Source organism: Ailuropoda melanoleuca, chromosome 9 (genome assembly GCF_002007445.2).
Source record: "Ailuropoda melanoleuca isolate Jingjing chromosome 9, ASM200744v2, whole genome shotgun sequence".
Lineage (NCBI taxonomy): Eukaryota > Metazoa > Chordata > Mammalia > Carnivora > Ursidae > Ailuropoda > Ailuropoda melanoleuca.
Window position 1 is genome coordinate 100,596,665 of NC_048226.1, and position 18,713 is coordinate 100,615,377.

The following is an 18,713-nucleotide window of genomic DNA, read 5'->3' on the forward strand; positions in this document are numbered from 1 at the left end:
AGGAAAGCCCTCCTCCGGTGCTTAAGGCTGGTTCTCCACGCAGCCCCTCTGAGGACAGGGTCTCCCCAGAAACCCAGGACAGCAGCAGTGTCGGCATGGGCCCCTCTGCAGCGCGGCTCTGGGTGAGGGCTGAGCAGAGCCCCCTGTCCCTCATGGCCCCGCAGCCTAGCGCCGAACTCCGGCCAATCCTTCAGTCCCAGAGCCTCACCCTCTCGTTCTTGTCGGTGCAGAACAGCCGCGTGTGGTGCCTTTTCTGTACCACTATGAAGGTGATGCCCGGCTGGTAGTCCTTTTCTAGCTTAATACACGCCTCGCGAATGGCCAGCAACTCATGGTGGAGAACCTGAGGGTAAGAAAAGACTTGTTTAAGGAAGATTCTCTTTTTACGGCCTCTTTCTACCTTAGGACAAATCCCTTAATAACATGCGCTAAACACGTCAGTTCAGTCTTCTGGCTTCAGCAGCTTGTGATCAGCGGCGTGACTTTGCCTTTCTGCATTTGTTTTTTCATTTATATAATTGAGCAGACGAGACCCAGGTTTCATAGTAAAATGGTTTAGATAATGCATAAAATTGCTCAGCACAGTTTCTGGAATGTTCCAAGTGCTCCATAAATGGCACCCACCATGCACAGGAACAGTGAGGCACAGGGGGGACACATACACATGAACAAATCAATTCAACTGTCTTCCATACTGGAGAGGAGGGAGAGAACCCCAAGAAGGAACACTGGCTCAGGAGTTTGACCTGAGTTCAAACCCTAGCCCTACCACCATGTAGCTGTGTGGCTTTGGGAAAGCCGCGGACCCTCTCTGATGCCCGGCTTTTTTCACTTTTACAATGGGAACATCCTACTTCGCAGGCTTGCTGAGAAGACTCAAGTAATGCACAACGAGCTTGCACGTAAGCCCCTGGGAGTCAGGGTATGAACACAGTAAGACGCTGTTCTCACCATCTGTGTCAGAGATAAACAGGCAAACAGCCTACCATGCTGTAATGAGGCCATTACAGGGACCACAGACCTTAGATTTTTAACCACTGTCCAAATTAAATGTCGTGTTACGGTGTTTGCAAAGTGTCTGGGGTTCTGGGCTGAGAAGCGCCAGCTGTGGGGATTCTGTGGGGCGTGGGCTACGTTCCCAGAGGGATCAACCCAGATGGCACAGACCCCTCCCAGCAGGAATGGCTATGGGAGGGGATGAGGGGCTAGGGGCACAAAAGAGGGGAACATTCTCAACTGAGGGAACCCAAGAGGTTTCGCACAAGAGGTGTCTTCCAGGTCGGCTGGCACACCCTGGACTTCAGACCTGAGAGGGGACAACACGGGAGCTACCAGCCCTGCCTCCTGCGGAAGCTCTAGCAGGCCCCAGCTGGAGTGTTGATTCTGCTCTTCCTGCCAACCAAGGGCCTCCCACCCTGGAGCAGGGAGGTCCAGGCAATCCTGCTTCTGCCCAGTCAGGCGCTCTCCAGCCTATGTGTCTGGGTGGCCCGCGGACCCCGAAACACACCAGCGCAGCCCTCGGGACGCCTTCCGTCTTGGCGGGTCTCCCACGGGATCAGACATGGGCCCCTGTATCCTCTGCCTTCCCTGCTAATCACCGGTGCAGCGTGTGCTGGGCCGCGGTGGGCAGAGGTGTAGTCAGCTCGGACCGATGTGGAGGAGACACACTCAGGGCATCGAGCTCCCGAACGCTGGGCAAGGACAGGTTCAGTGCCAACCACGGGTCACCGTGACAGGGAGGCAACGCAGGTGCTTGGAAGCAGAGCATGGCGACAAGCTCCCCACACCCGCTGCCTCGCCTCTTCACTGCCCCGCGTCTGATGGCACCCCTGCCTTCTGGACAGCCACCCGTGCCCGTGATCCACACATCACCCCAGATCGCATCTGGATGGTGGCCGGTCCTGTGAACCCTCCTTCCAAGGGGGCCCCGCCCAGCTGTCCTCCCGGCCCCCTGCCAGAATCGTCACCATGCCTCTGTGGCCTCCACCCTGCAGCCTGTCTTTCCCACCACACACGGAAGTGACCCCCAGACACGACAGTGTCCCCACCCACAGCCTCCCCACCACCAAGCCTCTGGAAGGGCACCCAGCCGCAGGCTGCACGGCCGAGCTGACCCGGACTCGACCTCCCCACGGCTGCGCAGCACCGCCAGCCTGGCGGCCTCTCCCCCAGCCCGCCTCCCACGCGCAGCCACAAGAGCCGCGGGGCAGAACGGAAGCCACATCACTGTGTCCATCGGGGAGCCCAGGAGGCTACCGTGCAGGACGAATGCGCGACTCTCGGGCATTCTGCGAGCCCAGACCGAGCAAACCGCGAGGCGCCCACCTGCTGAAACTGGCCCTCGGAGACGCCGTCGCGGTAGAAGATGATGCGCGTGGGCTTGAAGCGCGTGGACTTGTAGAACTGGATGAGCAGCTCGCGGACCATGGTGGCCAGGTCCTGGATGATCTCTTGCCGGTGCTGCTGAACTCGCACGGTGGCGCAGTAGCGGTTCGGGTGGGCGTCCATGCTGCCCACGACCTGCAGGGACGAGCGAGGAGCCCCTGCTCTGGCCGTGCGCCACAGAAGGGACTGGTGGCGGACCCACGCGTCGCCGCCCCCAGCTTCACGGCACGGCGATGTGGCAGCAGGCTGTCGGAGGCGAACGTGCTGCCTTTGTGTGTCTTTTTGGTATGCGGGCAAGACTGTTCATAAATACGGGACCGAGAATGAAAGTTTGCCGAGAGCGTCTAATAAAAAGTAGGCAATTATTCTGAACCTTTACTCTACCTGTCACCTGATGTGGCCGAGTTCAATCAGCCCCAAGAAAGCAATTTGAGGATTCCCTAGTTTTTCCAAAGCACAGTGCTCACCCAGAGAAGCTGTTTGCCTATCAGTGCACATTCGTGACCCCCAAAAACGGCTGGCCATCCCAAAGGCAGGCTGGCACGTATTTAGTTGCCTGAAAGGGCCAAGCCAAAGGAGGCCAGCGTGCAAGATGACGAGAGCACAAGAGACACCATCACGTCCCGTGCTCTGCTGTGCTCTTCTTAGCTCATCAACAAGGAAAGGCTGAAAAATACCGAACAAGGTAAAAACCGCACTCCACGTAGGAAGTGGAGATATCTGGATTGCTGAGTCGAGGGGGGGGGAGTCACATTACGGAATGCTAACTCGACAAAGGAACACGACCCCTGAATAACACCAGACACGCCCTACGTGCTGGGGGCCCACAACAGACCCTGGGGAAGCCTGCACCTCCTGGGGGGCCCAGCCTCCCTGGCTGGGGATCAGCCACACCTCAGGATCCAATGTGGCTCAGAAAGAAGCCCTGGGCGGCCAGATGGTGGCTGGCCCTGTCCACACACGTGGCTGGCGCTGCACATCTGTGACTGCTCTAGAGAGAGCTGCTGTGATGGAAGGAATGAGAGGGCCTAACCCCCCCGCACAGCGCAGACCCCAACCGTGAGCCTTGGGCAGTCTTCAGCGGTTTCCTGCTGTTTCTCTTCAGCAATGCAGCTTGGCCTTTCTGGACTTCATGTGTCAACTGAGGAAACTAACAGTGACCCCATGAGATTATGACTCAATGCAGTTACGTACCAGCTCAGAGCTGGGCAGGTTGTAGGTGCTCAGAAAATGCCAATATTCTCTGTTGAGTCTGGAGGGTGTGACAAGCTGCCCTAAGTGGTGTCAGGCACGTGACAATGCACAGCAGCCCAGAAGTCCCTCTGGGAGTCCCCACTGGGGATGCTGGGGACACGAACCTTGAGCCCGATGCTTCCTTCCCTCCACTCGGCTGCCGGGGTGCATATCCCTGGGGTGTCCTGTCGGAGACCGCTCCAAGGGAGCACCCCTGGCCCCGCACTCCACATTTAAAGTCCACACTATTCTGAGTACATGCCTCTGGGCCTCTTGAACAAAAGGCCGTTACGCTGCCCCACCCGAGCACCTGGGGGCCCAGCTCAGCCTCCGAGGGCAGGAGACAGCCAGCGAGTGCGTGCAAAGCGCAGGTGTGCAGGGCCCGGGAGGCAAAGCCCCCGGAAGCCCAGACGAACTCATGGGCAAAACGAGGGCAAGGCCTCCACTGAACTCTGGACTGTGTAACTACTTTACATTTAGTGTTTTATAATAAAAGATAAGAAGTGCCTGCCCCAGTGGGCAGAGGGGACCCAGGCTCCCAGGGGCTGCAGATGGGGCCCCGCAGGACAGGAGCCACCCCAAGGCAGGCCTCCCCTGCTGCGAGAGCTGGTCCTGTGGGGCTGGGCCCCCGGGCAGTGCAACCTCATTGCTTCTCAGACACATCTAGCAGCGTGCAGAGTCCCCACCAAATACCCATTTTCCATGAGACTCTGTTTCACCAACTGCTCTGTAAACCTCAACCATTGTCAGGAAGATGCTCTGGCCACACACTGCCCTGGGGCTGTGCGCCCTCCCACAGGCAGCTGGGTGAGGGCGTGGGGCCACAAATGGTCAGACGTCACCCGCCGAGGCCCAGCGGGAAGCTCGGATACTCACAGCTGCGATGGAAGGCTTCTTCCCGTCCCCAGCGGGTGGGTGAGTGACGTCGGCCCCCAGGAAGATGACGGGCTGCTGGAACACGGGCGGCCTGCAGAAGGAAGCCCGAGCATCTGAGGCTTGCGCACCCCTCCCCCCCCAAGAGCATCACTTGTGTGGCAAACACACTGTGGTTGTGTTTTTTAAAAAAACCTTGTATCTTTTAATGGTCCATACAGAAAGCCTGGCTGATAAAGCCACACGAGGTCTGAGATCTGTTTCCAAGTGCAGGGGACAAGCGGTAGGAGGCGTGGAGACGACCGAGACGGGTCAGGCACAGACAGCATGGAGGCTGGGGTCAGGGAGGATTACACTTTTGTGTGCGCCTGGAAGTTTCCACAGTCATCAGACATATTGAAATTATATATATTAAGGTTATGTATTTATAAGACAACGATTATACATCCGAGACTCCGTGCATGGGACAATCCCACATTTGGCTCCACTCGAACCTGCAGCCACACTTCCCTGGCACCTCCCCGCGTGTTCAGCAGCACCCCTGTTCTCTGCTCACGAGGTGCCAGGGCACTCCCCCAGGGAGGAAGCACAACACGGGCTTCCTCTCATCTTTTAAATGCTGTGTTCCAGGACTTTCCGGAAGAGGCTGTGTGCGCGGCAGCTGGGAGCATGGGGTCACTTGCTAGCCCTGCGTTCTGCAGCTTACTCTCTCTGTGGCTCACTTTTCTCTTCTGGAAAATGGAGACGATGTGAACATTCATACGGGCACACACAAGCTGAGCGCTCTCACAGGGCCTGGCCCACGGCACTCACTAGGAGCTACGGCTATTCGTGTCCCTCCCGCTCAGCGGTGAGAGGTGCCACGCACTTGCTAGCCCAGCCAGCAGCTGAACTCACCGGAGAATGATGCCCGCTGGACAGAACCCCTCTACCCGGAGCCCACAGGTAGGCAGGCGGAAGGGCTTTGAGCGTGTATGCCACGTGTCAGGGTCCACGAAATGTGGACCACCTTCCCCTTTCAAGCCCCAGCGTGCTTCCAACCACACCCAGAGGGGCTCTTCTCCCAGGGATCCCGGGACACGGAAGCAGGGCAGGCTCACAGGCACTCCCTGCGTGGGGGACGATGCCACCCACGGCCACACTGACTGACCTGCCTCTGGGCCCTGCCATGGACCGTGGTCCTTCTCTGTAGGCCTCCAGGGCCCAGCCCCATCCTTGCTCCCCCAGCACCGCGCAGCCCACTCAATGCTGCATCCCGCCTCCCAACCCTCTTACTCCTGGGAGCACCTGCTCCCGCAGCTGTGACTCACACCTCCAGCGAGGAAAACCACACCTGCCTGGGGACTCCACTCCCGCCACGCTCCCTGCTCCCCCAGTTCCCTTGCTTAGCCCTGTGGCTAAGCTCCTAATTAGCTGAACCCATTCACCAGCTCCCCAGCAGCCTTGGGCCCCTCCCACCAGGCTTCCTGCTGCCATGGCAACAAGACTCCCTTCACAAGATTCCCCCAAGCCCACATGGCAGAGCCTCAGACCTCGCCACTAGGCCTGTCAGCACCCTGTGACACAGGACGCAGTGCCCTTGGAGTCCAGGACCTGTCTCGTTCTCCACTCTCCACCCTGCTCTTCTGGGGCTCCACTGAGGGCTCCCCCTCTCCACAACCTTTTAAACCTGTGCTCCCCAGGGCAGTGGGCTTGGCATCCATTCTGTCTACACCTGCCCTGGGGGATCTGGGATTCCAAGAGCCTTGTGGCTTTCAATACCACCTCTCTGCTGGGAACCCCTACACACACATCCCCGATACCAGATCCCTGTTCCGCTCGCCCCCCGCCCCCGTGAAGTCCTCCGGCAGGACCCTGCAGGCACCGCCTCTAGCACTGCTAAGGGCTGCAGAGGCTCCGCAGAGTGAGAGCTGAGGACATTTTCCTCTTTCCCTCACAGCCCAAACCCAACCTGTCAGCGGGCCCAGCAGCGCCATGTTCCAAACACATCATCCCCAGGCACCCACCCCACCTCCACTGCCGGCACCCCTCCCGAGGCAACACAGGGGCCTCCTGGTCCCAGTCCACCCGGGTCTGGGGCAGCCTCTTAGAACAGGAACCTCCAGGGGCTGCGTCCTGCCCAGAGGGAGCCCCGGGCCCCTGCCAGCAGCCCTCCGCCCCTGGGCCCTTTGCTAGAACCACCCCCAGCCGTCCTGGCAGCCTCCTCCCACCCAGGGCCCTTGCTTGCACCGTGCCCAGGGTCTGGAACACCCTTCTCGCAGACATCCCACACGCCTGCGCCCTGGGCCCCTGCCATGTGCTCAGTGCCACCTTCTCCACGAGACCGTTGCCATAGAAACCCCAGCTCCTCACCTTCCTGAGCTCCTGTCCCTCCCACGATGTCCCCCCTGCTGCTCACCGGTCGAGCCCCATGCGTGTAGGTCTGCCTACTAAAGGGCTGGGGCTCTGGGTGCTGTGCCCACATCCTGGCCCACGGTAGGCACCACTCAACACAGAACCTGCTGGCTGAGCGGCACTCTGAGCTCCCCACCTGCTCTTGATAGCTCCTCATTTCATCCCAGGACCTGAGTCAACCGCACCATGCAGAGCCCGGCTTCAGTTTCAAGCCTGTCAGGCTCTGGATTCAGGTTCTTTCCACTCTACCACACCGCGGGACGCAGTGTTCCGGAGGCGTGGTCCCCGACCCGCGGCATAGCCTATGGACGTGCTAGGAATGTCCACACTTGGGTCCCGACCCAGAGGTGCAATCGGAACCTCTGTATTTTAACAAGGCCCAAAGGCGATTCAGACATTCGCCCAGCTGTGCCCACATGGGGAGCCAGGGGGCAGGCTGTCACTGCAGGGCGAGTGTGGCAAGTAATCCGTGTTTACCCATGTTTGCCATCCACACGCGAACCCAAAGGCCCAGGTGCTTCACTAAGGACGCCCCCAACGGTATCTGTCAGCACGCAGTCCTCTCTCCCTGCCGCAGCAGACGCTAACAAAAGCTAACCATGGCCCTCCTCCGGGGCACCGACCCACCCCTCCCCTGCCAGCCCCAGACTGTGACCGTGGCCTGGGATCCACCAACAGTGTGTTCTACCATGGAGCTTTTCGGTCCCCAGGGCTCCGTCCCCAGCACTGACAGCATCGGTCGGCATCCGCCAGCCACCCACACAGCAGCGACAGGTGTCTCTCCACCGAGGCTCACGTCCTAGCCATTCCAGGGGAGCTCCGGCTCGGACCCCTCACTCACTTCACGGCGAGGCTGCCACATCCCACATGCCGGGACGCCTGGGCCCTCCGCTGGCTCACCTCACTCGGGGAACCTGGCCATGGCACTCCAGGACCTCCAGATGCCCCTCGTCCCCCGGACTCCGAGCAGCGCTTCCCATGTCTGCATCCAGCACCGTGCTTGGCACCGGAGGTCCGACGCAGCCTACCTGTGCACTGCCCCCATGCCGCTGGGTAGCATGCTGTCACCCGGTGCACACGCAGCAGAAGGGCCGGCCTTACCTCCCCTGGGGCAGCAGGATGTTGTTCACGCCTCCCAGCTTGACGTTGATCTTCAGGCAGAGGTTGGACAAGGTCTGCGGTGTGGTCCTCTGCACATTCTTCATCTGCACACACTGTGTGGCCATCCCCAGCACCGTGTCCCCCACGCGCTTGACCTCGGCTGCGGAGCACGGAAGACGCACACGTGGCAGCTCTCACCAGCACTTCTTCCCCCGCTCGCCCTAGCGGCCCCCCACCCCGGAACTACAGAGGCCCGCCTGGAGGCACGACCGCGGCAACTGGGTCAGGCTTCTCCTTCCGGACCTTGGGTGGCCACGCCTGTGGAGGAGGCCGACCGGCAGGCAGACAGAAGACCGTTTCGGGAACGTCCAGGCCTGCAGGGGGTATGGGCAGAGCCAGGCTGGCATGGGGGGATCGGCACTCCTGACTCGGAAGGCCGCCTTCTACCACGGTGCTTGGGGTTACGAGCAAGAGCTTGAGTCATTAAACATACTGGCATCCTCGAAATCCACAGCACATGCAACCCTGACATCAAAGACCTATGTAGGCCCACGCCCCTCGGTTTCTGGATTCTTTCATGAAGCAACTGTCAGCTGCTCCCTGCGAAGCCCTGTGGGGACAGGTGACTTCTGGATGGAAACACTGTTGGTGTTCTCTTCGCTCTTTGGATATGTAGCTTGGGGGGAGAAGCATGGCTTTTTTGCACCAGATTCTGTCCGTCTAGTTGGGGATCTGGTTGGTGACACCACCCGAGCCTCACGGCACCCGCAGGGCTTCCGATGGCTCTCCAACAGTCACCTGTTGGCACCCCCCACCGCCCTGGGGCCTCCTGGATGGGGGGCCGGGACTTTGAACTCTCCAGGCCTAGGACAGCACCACGGGCACTTGCTAAGTTTTAGCTGGATGGATGCATAACTGCCCCTCTGGCAGGAAGACTGGTGAACTTCCAGATAGCTCCGAGGCAGGCACAGAGATGGCACACGGGGGGCAGATGGCGGCCCCCCGCGATCACTGTGCGGGCACCGAGGGGGCGTCACAAAATAACGATGTAGGTGCCAGCCTCCAGGAAGTGCGGTCTCGGCGCTGATGTGGGCGACCTCAGCATCCGCCTGGCTGCCGTCTTTCTTACCGTATCACTGGGCCAGGCACAAGCACTCCTCGGCATGGCAAAAACACCAAGGACTCAGGCTGCACCAAACCCCCCCAGGGATGGCGAGAGCAAAGGCCTACCATACACGGGAGTCTTGCCAGGCAGGATGACTACCACCAGCTGAAGGCCAGCATACGTATTCTTCAGATGCCTGAACATGGGCTCCACGCTATCCGCCCCCTGGGCATATTTACAGAAGCAAGGCTGGCCCTGGATCGGCATTCCAGCGTCCCGCGAGATCTTTCTGAGCTGCTCCGTGAAGGATCTGAAGGAGAAGGCTCATGAGACTCGAACGTGTGGTGAGTACCAAAGACTCCACACCAAACAGAGGCCCCACGTAAAGGGCACAGCGCGAACAGCCCAACCCCAAACCACTGACGTCCGAATCTAAGTTTAAAACCTGGACAAAACCATGGCAACACGTTAACGCAAGGAGAAGGTAATGCTGAGCATATGCCCGGTTCCAGCAAAGCCACTCCCAGGGCGCAAGGACAAGTGCTGTCCTTTTAGAGCAATGCACCGAGCAGGTGCTGTCCCCTCAGCAGGCCTGGCCAGCGTCCAGGTTCTGGGACAGAACCCAGGACTCCATGAACTCCCCACGCTCTCAGGGGGAGAAAAACGTGAACAGACTGTCCCCTTGGATTTGCCCCCATAATTCTTGGGTGTACAACTAAGACTTGGATGACACAGTCATGGGAAAGAACAGAACCAACCACAGCGAGAGTCACACCAGCAGCTGCCACCAACGGGCCTGGTGAAGCCACGGTGGGGGGATGGGCAAAGACTGATCAACAGCTTCTATTTTAAACTTAGGAATAAAAATAACATCTCCTTCTACAGTAAGGGAAGGACACTCGATCCAGGGGAGCCAGCGTTCGGCCTCCTATGCTTTAGTGCAGTTAAAGTCACGCGTGTGCACGCGGCCACACTTACACCTACAGGTGAATTCACCTCGGGGCCATCTAGCTCCAGACAAAATGAAACGAAGGAGCCACGGCCAGAACACAGGGGAGAGAGGCGCCCGGGGCCCAGACACAACCGACTTGGCTTCCTAAGCTGCTCGGTGCCTCCCACTCGTTCTGCTGACCGCGTGCGGGACAAGCAGCCCCCGACAGAGCCTCTCACCCCGAGGCCCGCGCTCGGAGCATTCCAAGCCAGGCTCCACTAGAGGGTCAAGCAGCTGCGCTCCGCGGGCTCCCAGCAGGACAGGCGGGAGCCAGAGCTTTCTGTGCACCGTGAGGTTTGCTCAGCACGGAAGTGTGAGCGGTGATGCTGCGTGTTTATGGTGCTACTTTCCAAGGGTCTGACGCCTGGACCAGGCCGGGACGATCTAGAAATATGCAGCTCAAGTGGTTTTTTTAAAGTAATTGGAGTTCACTGAATATAATTTTCCCTTTTGCATCTAATTTTCAAACTTATTTTTCATTCACTGTTTTATTTCTTATATAATGTGCATTACTTCTCCACACTCCCTCCACCAATGAGTCTGAGAAGTGACAGCAGCCTTGACGTGGCCCACGTGACGTGGGGAAGCGTTCTCTGCCAGGGAACCCGCATCAGTGGACCCCTGATCAACACCAACCCCTGCCCCAGGCCAGGTGCGCCTGGCCCTCAAGCAGCCTTACTTAAGGTGGACTTCCGTGCACTGGCGCTGGGGGGCGAAGCACGCGATGGCCCACACTTTGATCTCAATGCCTGTGTGAAACTGCTTATTCCTCATGTCCCACACGCCCTGGACAGGGGTGGCGATTGCTTTATTCTGCAAATGGCAAGAAGTTTAGAGTGAGGAAAAATGGGAAACACATCCCTCTGCCCTTGGATTGTGTTACTTTCCCTATTGCTGATGGTCACCCAACCAGAGGGGGCTCCCGAAGCTGAGAACTGGGCCTTCGTGTAGTCTCCCATCCCTGACTCGCCCAGCAGTGCAAGTGGGGCAGAGACGTCTGCAGAATGGATGGATGGACAGATGAAGAGCTGGATGGGAGATGTGGGATGGATGGAAGGATGGATGGAGGGATGGATGGGTGAACAGAGGAGGAAGGAAGGATGGATGGAGGGGTGGACAAAGCAATGGAAGGATAGATGGAGGGGCGGATGAGTGGACAGATGGAAGATGGATGGACCGATGAAGGGAGGGGGTGGCTGCAGGCCAGGGAGAGCAGAGAGGCCCAGAATTCCACCCAACCTCATAGGCAGCCCCGAGGAATGGAAGTGCCTCGTGATGCTACAGGCGGCTTCTTGTTTCACAACATGCTCTCACTTAGGCTACCTCCTGTTATCACGCAGGCAGCCAGGGAGGGGAAGAGAAGTCAAGGCGCTTCCAACCAGTCCTGGCCGGGGAGCAGATGGGCCAGCGAGGACCCCTCCGCTCCACACGCCACTGCCTGCCATTGTTTAAGGAACAGAAGCTACTCCCACTTGTAGAGACAGAGCTAGGGCCACAGCTACCGGAGCATGTCCTCTCTCAACCAGAAAGGACCAGGCCTCGGCACTGCCACCAGAGGAACCTCTGAATTCCCTTCAAGTGACTCCGGAGGACAAGGACAAGCGGGGAGGGCCATGGGGAGGAGGGCAGGGCCGCACCCGAGTTCTGGTCACTCCACTGCAGAAGTGTTTCTACTGGAAAACATGTTTTATTTACAAACTATTGTAAAAACAAAACATTACAGAAATAAACCCTTTTCTTTCCTACATTTTTATAACTATTTCCCTGCTGCCACTAGAGATGGGCTTCTGTAAGAGACAGCCCACCACCAGTCTGGTACTCCAGACTCAGTACGTACACACAGACATACAGACACACACACGCGCACACACACACACACACACACACGGTTTTTGCAGACATGGGCTGTTATGACACACGTGATTCTCAACCCTGGCACTACTGATGTTTGGATTGTCCTATGTACTGTAGGATGCCAGCAGCTCCTGTCACCAGAGGCAGCCTCCAGACATCAGTAAACATCCTCTGGGGGGCATTTAATGTTCTGCTCCAATAATGGACAATGAGTAGGGCAGGTGAAGAAAAGTGTGTGTTCTCATTAAAATGTTTCAGAGATCTGGAAAAATGTGTTCATTTAGAAGCATTATTAACTTTTAATCCCTACAATTTTAATATTTTTACAAGATTAGGTTACAAGCACTATTTTGTTTTCCAGACTACTCCTGTATTTACTAGGAGGCAGAAAGTCAAAACATGCATAAGCAGGGGCATTGAAAAAAAACCTCCACATTTGCAATCTTGGTTTGACCACCTAAGGGCCACGTAAACTTCTATTTCTAGCCATCTCTCCACTTACTTACGAAAGGGAATCGTACACTCTTCCTCCCAGGGCTTTAAGAAGGGTTCAAACAGGTGCTATGTTTGCATAGCGTTTGGACACGGCAGGTGCCCAAGTGTGCTGAGAGCCAGGAGGCCTTGCTCGGAAGTCCTCCTTCAGAGGACGGGGACCCCCACACAGAATATCATGCAGTAAGAGTCAAAAAGAACAAGCCACACGCCACACACATATGGAACCATCTCCAAGACCTCTATGGGCTCTAACAGAAAGTTTCAAGTGAAAAGAAGCATATTTAATGTTACTGTTTGCACTGAAAGTGATGAAAACACACACGAGTAATTCCTGGGCAGCATTACAAAGAATTAAGAGAACACCAATCACTCTGGGAGAGCAAATAAGGCCTGGGGAGAGAGTCTTCTTCCTGTATGCTCTGTTTTTCTGTGTTGTGTTTTGTAAGTAGGCTCCACGCTCAACGTGCGGCTCAAACCCACGACCCTGGGATCAAGAGTCGCACACTCTTCCCAATGAGCCGGCCAGGTGCCCCCCCCCATAATTCTTTGTACCTTTTGAACTTCGGAACATTTTATTTTATTTTATTTTTAAAGATTTTTATTTTTTTTAAAATTTATTCGACAGAGATAGAGACAGCCAGCGAGAGAGGGAACACAGGCAGGGGGAGNTAAATTTATTCGACAGAGACAGAGACAGCCAGCGAGAGAGGGAACACAGGCAGGGGGAGTGGGAGAGGAAGAAGCAGGCTCATAGCGGAGGAGCCTGATGTGGGGCTCGATCCCATAACGCCAGGATCACGCCCTGAGCCGAAGGCAGACGCTTAACGACTGCACCACCCAGGCGCCCCTGAACTTCGGAACATTTTAAAAAGCAGAACTTATGTTTTACAATAAGAAAGGAAACAACCCTACAAAAACCATTGCTACAGGTCCCAAGGACGAGGGCAAAAGGTAGAGCCACTCGAATGCTTCCATCAGAGCTCACGGGTGAGTGAGGCTAAGGCCCCCAGGCCCCACCACCCACCCGGGAGAGCTGTGCTCCACATCTGGGGGCCCGGCCCCCGAGGAAGTGCACGAAGAAGGGTCTTCTCGTGAGCTCTGTAGGGCTCAACGGACAGGATAGCTTTACGATGTGCTAATGAAACCAGGCATTGCACGGGCAAAAACAAACAACAACCTGAGCGACAAACAGCTCTGTCTGTCACCAAACAGCTCCAACACCAAAGTAAAAAAAAAAGAAAAGAAGTATAAGCTTCTGGAAAACAATTCATCAGTGGTAGAGTGCCGAAAGAACAATGCTTTCCAGATTTTGATGGGATAATAAAAATCACCTTTTGAAAAGATAAAGGGTTATCCTGAATATCCTCAGCAACTCAGTTCCTTACTCAGGCCCCGTACATGTGCTGGCTGGGGTGCGAGCGGCAAGAATTCCTTACCTCTGCCATGGTCTACACCTTGGGCAATGGTTCTGATCCAAGGGGGTCAAAAGCTGTTGCTCCACCATCGCCTGGCAGACACACCCCGCAGACACCCAAGCACATCCCCCCAGCCCCGCCCTCCACGTACCCTGCCCCCGTAGAGGATGGAGGGCGGCTGGAGGACCCTCCCGGTCACGTCTGTCATCTCGTCCTTGACCATGATTCCGAATTCACGAACATATGGATCTGTATTAAAACTTGCACTTCGCATCTGGAAAAGGAAAAAAGAAATAAGCCGTGTCTGTCCCACGCATCAGGGGCTCCCTTGCCCGGTGCCACGTAGTGCATCCCCCCCAGTGTCCCCACCCCCGGGCTGGCCCCAGGAATGTCACGCTCACCAGCTTGCTAATCTCCTCTTGCCGATCCGGCGCTGACCTGGCCGTCGCTCTGATCATGGTTGAGGTCTGATTGTCGGTGAGCTTTTTGATACATCTCTGTCCTGCCACTATGTTACAGACCTACAAAGGAGAGACAGACAGGGTGTCGGCCCGGTGCTGGGGGATGGGCAGGGGTCTGAGGCTAAGCGTGGGGCCCTGGATCAGCCTGTGACACATCAATCTCCTATCCACACATAGCGAGGCGCCACACAGACGCCGTGGTGGCTGCCCCTGAAATCCACCAGGAATGGGCTGCCCAGGGGCCCCCGGTTGGCACCAGACATCTTCCCAGGTGAGCCTGTCTTCGTACCAACGTGCGTTGGGAACCTCACAACATGGGACCGTGAAGCTGCGTGCTGATGGGGAGGCGGCCAGCCTTCTGGCACAGGAAAACCAGCTGGAGGTTTGGGTAACTGGACAAGTACAGAGAATTTAAAGCACTAACAGAAAACAGTTAAAACTTGGGCCTCAATTTTAGCAGTTCATCTTTCCCTGGGCCAGGATTTTTCCAACAAGAAGTGAAGAAATGGTAGCTTTTCTGAGCATCTTCCACCCTGTGCAAGGGGCCGGCTGGGCACGGTGGGCACGTCCTCCATTGGCCCATGAATCCCTCGGGAGTCACCGCACCGTTTCATTCGTAGGGAGGCAGGCATCAGAGGGGCGTCACTGGGGGGGCTCTCCCTCCAGCCCCAGAGCAGCGCAGACAGGAGAGACTTGCCTCGAGGGGAAGGTAGGTGTGTTTCTGCTCCTGTCCAACTTGTAAACATGGGAGGTGGGGGTAGCGCAGAACCAGCTTGTGCCTGTCCTTGAAGTACTGGGCCACTGTGCACTCCACCGTCTGTCCGCTCTCCTGCTGGAGCGGGAATCTAGGGAAGCGAAGGAGGGGCTCAGGCAGCAGACCCCGCGTGCACCAGCTCCCCGGGTCTGCCTGCTGAGGGCTGAAGAGGGTGGACAGGGCTGGGGTGGGGGGGGAGGGGCAAATGTCCAAAGCACCTGCAAGGGGTCAAAAGCAATCACACCCTTCAGATGTGCAGTTCGTAAACTTCCACATTCTCTCCAGAGTTGGAAAATAGAAAATACTGACATGCATGTAACACGCAATCATCACGGATCACAGAGGTCTACAGTTCCTGTACGGCACTGAGCACAAGTGAGGGCCACCCAGAAAGGCCTGAGCACTTTCCAGCCAACCTCGGACCCGCGCACACGGCACGAGACGGTCGCCCCCAACACTAGCCATGCCTGGGAGGTGGCGGCACCTGCTCCCTCCCAGCACTTGCTCAGCACTGAGGACTGGAAAACAAACACAAGCAACCCTCTCTCGCCTGTAAAATTCAAGAAGGAAGACTAACAAGGAGCCACCGACCCCTTCCCAACCGTATAGCGCAATTCCACGATTTTACTTCACAAGGGCCCAGGTGGCTCTCCTGAGTCAAAGGTATAGCCTCCAGAATTCTGAACGAGACTGAAATAATCCTCTCCAGAAGGGTCACTGCTCTGGAGTCTGGACGCCAGCGTGCCCACGCAGGGGCTGCTCGCAGGGGCGGGCTGCGCCGCTTACGTTTGGTGGCTGGCGGGCCGCCGGGTCACGTTGCAGACGCGGTACTTCCTCTTCATCTGCCCGCAGTGCGTTATCTCCACCTTTAGACCTGGCGGCACAGAGCAGCCCAGCCTCAGGGTCCACGTGCGCCTCAGCCGGAGGGGAGGCCCCACCTCCTGAGCGCCAGCTGTCACGGGAGCCGCCCTCAGACCCCAGTGCTGGGCGCTCTGGTGCAGCTGCAGGGCTGCCCTTGCCCGGGCGGGGGGGGGGGGGGGGGGGCAGGGAGGCACTTCCGCGCGGGGCCCACCCCACCCGCACAGACGCCTTCTGCCCCAGAAATGCCACGGCCGGAAGCTGGAGACTGTTCTTAAAGATAAAAGAGATGATGTCGGCTCAGCAGAGACTCTGCTTCCTCCAGGATTATTTTTAGCAACGGGGACGTCTGATGGTCTTTAGGAAGCCCTCAGAGGAGGACAGGTGTGGGGGGGCGAGGGCGACAGGTGCCAGCCGACTCTCCGCGGCTGGGCAGTGGGGCCCGAGCCAGGCCGCAGCACTCAGGCTGTGTTTCCTTGAGTGGAAACAGGGCTGTGAGGGCCACATGACAAGGCGTGAAAGCGTGTTCCCAATTCTGGAACAGCGCAAGGTAGTGGTTATAACAACAGTGCTGCTCTGTGGTCCTAGAGTCCAGTGACTTGGATGCCACTGGTCGCTGACCCACTCCTCACCCTACATGGAAAGCTATTTGTTTAGAACGTTACTATTCTCGTGCTGAGAAATGGGCTTCGTTCATGTCTGTGCTGATTCATCTGACGGCTAGCCATCTCGCCGCCTCCGTCCCCTAGGAGCTCAGGAAGTGCAGCGAGAGGGAAAGGCAAGGCCTCGGCCCGATGTGCAAGGCAGTGACCCACCTTTGATTTCTTTGGTAAACTTTACCCTTTGGGAATCTGTCAGAGGTTTCTGTTGTTCTTCAATACTTTTAAAATCCAAAACTTCACAAACAAACTCGATTACTGGCTGTGCCTTATAAAATGCAGTTGCTGAGACTATTGGTGGGAAAAAAAGAAAAGTAAAAGTGGATGTGAGGTGTGCCCAACGGTGCCCCTTCCAGGCCAGCCCCCTGGCCTGTGTTTCCCTCCATCCCCGGGGTCCACTTCTGGGCCTTACGGGTAGCACAGAGCCAGAGGGGGCTGCCCGGTACTCCCTCTGCTCAGGGCCCAAAGACAAAGTCGCCCTCTGGGAATAAAATTAGGTTTAAAATGAAACCCCACCAGACCACAACAGCCATAACCTTGGATTTTCTGACTGCCTCCTGGTGCAGATCTCTCTGAAGTTTACTGTTCCTTGCGTGATCCAACCCTGAGTCTCCCAAGAGGGCAGGGCACCCTGAACCTAGAGGACACCAGCCGGAAGGCAACTGTCCAGGCTGGCCCCTAGCCAGCTACCCCGGGCTCCTACCAACCAGGCTGCAAAACAAAAAGGTGAGATGGCGGGCGGGCCTAGTGGTGGGAGGTCCGTTCACCACCCCCAAGAAACCCTGGCTCTTCCTGGGGGACACCCGCAGCAGCATCTGGGAATGAGTCAGGGACGCAGGCCCGGCTCAGCGCCCTGAACCTCAGTCTCTGGAGTGGGCCCTGCAGGTGGCTCTGAGGATCGCGTCTCACAAGCAGGTGAGGAAGGCCAGGTGTGACACAGCATCTGTGGCTCTGACGGAGGCCACGTCTGGAACTGGCCACACAGGCACTCCCCAAGGTCTCGGCCCCGCGGCAACGTTCCAACCCCACCCACCACAGAGACTGGGGCTTTGCTTACCATCAATATTTAACATCATTTTCCAAAGAGAAGGTCGGACGGACTGATGGAAGCCAAACCACACTTCCCGGCCCCCGCCAAGGGGGTTGGAGCAGCCCTCGGACGCCGTAAAAAAGGAGCGGCCCACAGGGGTGTACCTGAAACAAGAGACCCCCCTGTCTGATGAGAAAGAACAGGCTGACTCCAAGTCTGCTGTTCATCGTGACAATCCAGCAGGCAAACACTCACACTCGCCAACGGTTCCGCGTTTCTCTCCGTACGGAACCACGGTTACCGAAGTGCACTTTGTAGGCGTCCGACGCTGCCTCTGAGCAACGGTTTAAGCACAGCCTCGGACACGTGGCCTCACCACGCAGCTTCCTCACATGAGCTGGTCTCCCACCCGCCATGCTTCTGGACCCCAGACACGCGCTCTGGCTGCGCAGGGCCTGGGGCACACGGGGTGTCGCTGGCTTCATCTTGTGTTTCTGACCCTCCCTCCCCTCCCCCACGCTCAGTGCTCTAACGCTCATCCTCTAGGCTTATCTGTGCACAGCGCTTCACATCTTCCCAGAACAGGGCTGTGCGCGTGTGCAGGGACAGCTGGAAGGAGCGTCTGCCGAGCATCTGCCACCATCAGGCCGAGGCGGCTGGACCGAAGCAGCCCCGGGCCCGGGGGAAGCCTGGCTGCTTTGCCCAGGACCATGTTGGGACGTAGCACCCAGCATCTATTCCCCGCTCCACGCAGCAGTTCTGCAGGGGAGGCTCTCAATATGGGGGGTGGGGGTGGGGAGGAGCTCGGCCTCCCAAGCGGGATGGTAAGGTGGGTGTGTGAGAAGGGCCCGGCTGTCCACCTGCGTGAAGCAGACACCTCTCAGTGCAGCAGCACCCACGGCACCTGGTCGTCCGGACGCGTCATCGCTAAGGATCCGAAAGGCAGGTGCATCTTCTAGGGGCTGTATTATAGACCCTACAGTCTGCACTGTGAACCGACTGTGGGGGTGGTCCTTCTCTCTCCCCCTTACACATGTTAATCCTGCCACTTTTTCTATTATTTCTCCAAAATGAAAGACTTTCCTCCTGACTGTAAAAGTAACAT

General features: G+C 57.4%; 1 protein-coding gene across 3 annotated transcripts in view; it reads right to left on the reverse strand.

Annotated features, from left to right (window-relative positions):
• AGO2 (argonaute RISC catalytic component 2) overlaps nucleotides 1–18,713 on the reverse strand; it is a 98,649-nt gene that overhangs the window by 16,768 nt on the left and 63,168 nt on the right. For all 3 annotated transcript variants that reach the window (XM_019801181.2, XM_019801180.2, XM_011226774.3), the window contains 12 exons: nucleotides 17,636–17,772; nucleotides 16,735–16,869; nucleotides 15,848–15,935; nucleotides 15,005–15,152; nucleotides 14,248–14,367; nucleotides 13,998–14,120; nucleotides 10,762–10,895; nucleotides 9,217–9,401; nucleotides 7,987–8,146; nucleotides 4,495–4,585; nucleotides 2,326–2,520; nucleotides 209–343 (listed from right to left, as the gene is read on the reverse strand). In XM_019801181.2, the coding sequence (XP_019656740.1) occupies nucleotides 209–343; nucleotides 2,326–2,520; nucleotides 4,495–4,585; nucleotides 7,987–8,146; nucleotides 9,217–9,401; nucleotides 10,762–10,895; nucleotides 13,998–14,120; nucleotides 14,248–14,367; nucleotides 15,005–15,152; nucleotides 15,848–15,935; nucleotides 16,735–16,869; nucleotides 17,636–17,772 (1,651 nt within the window). The remainder of the gene's footprint in view (nucleotides 1–208; nucleotides 344–2,325; nucleotides 2,521–4,494; nucleotides 4,586–7,986; nucleotides 8,147–9,216; nucleotides 9,402–10,761; nucleotides 10,896–13,997; nucleotides 14,121–14,247; nucleotides 14,368–15,004; nucleotides 15,153–15,847; nucleotides 15,936–16,734; nucleotides 16,870–17,635; nucleotides 17,773–18,713) is intronic.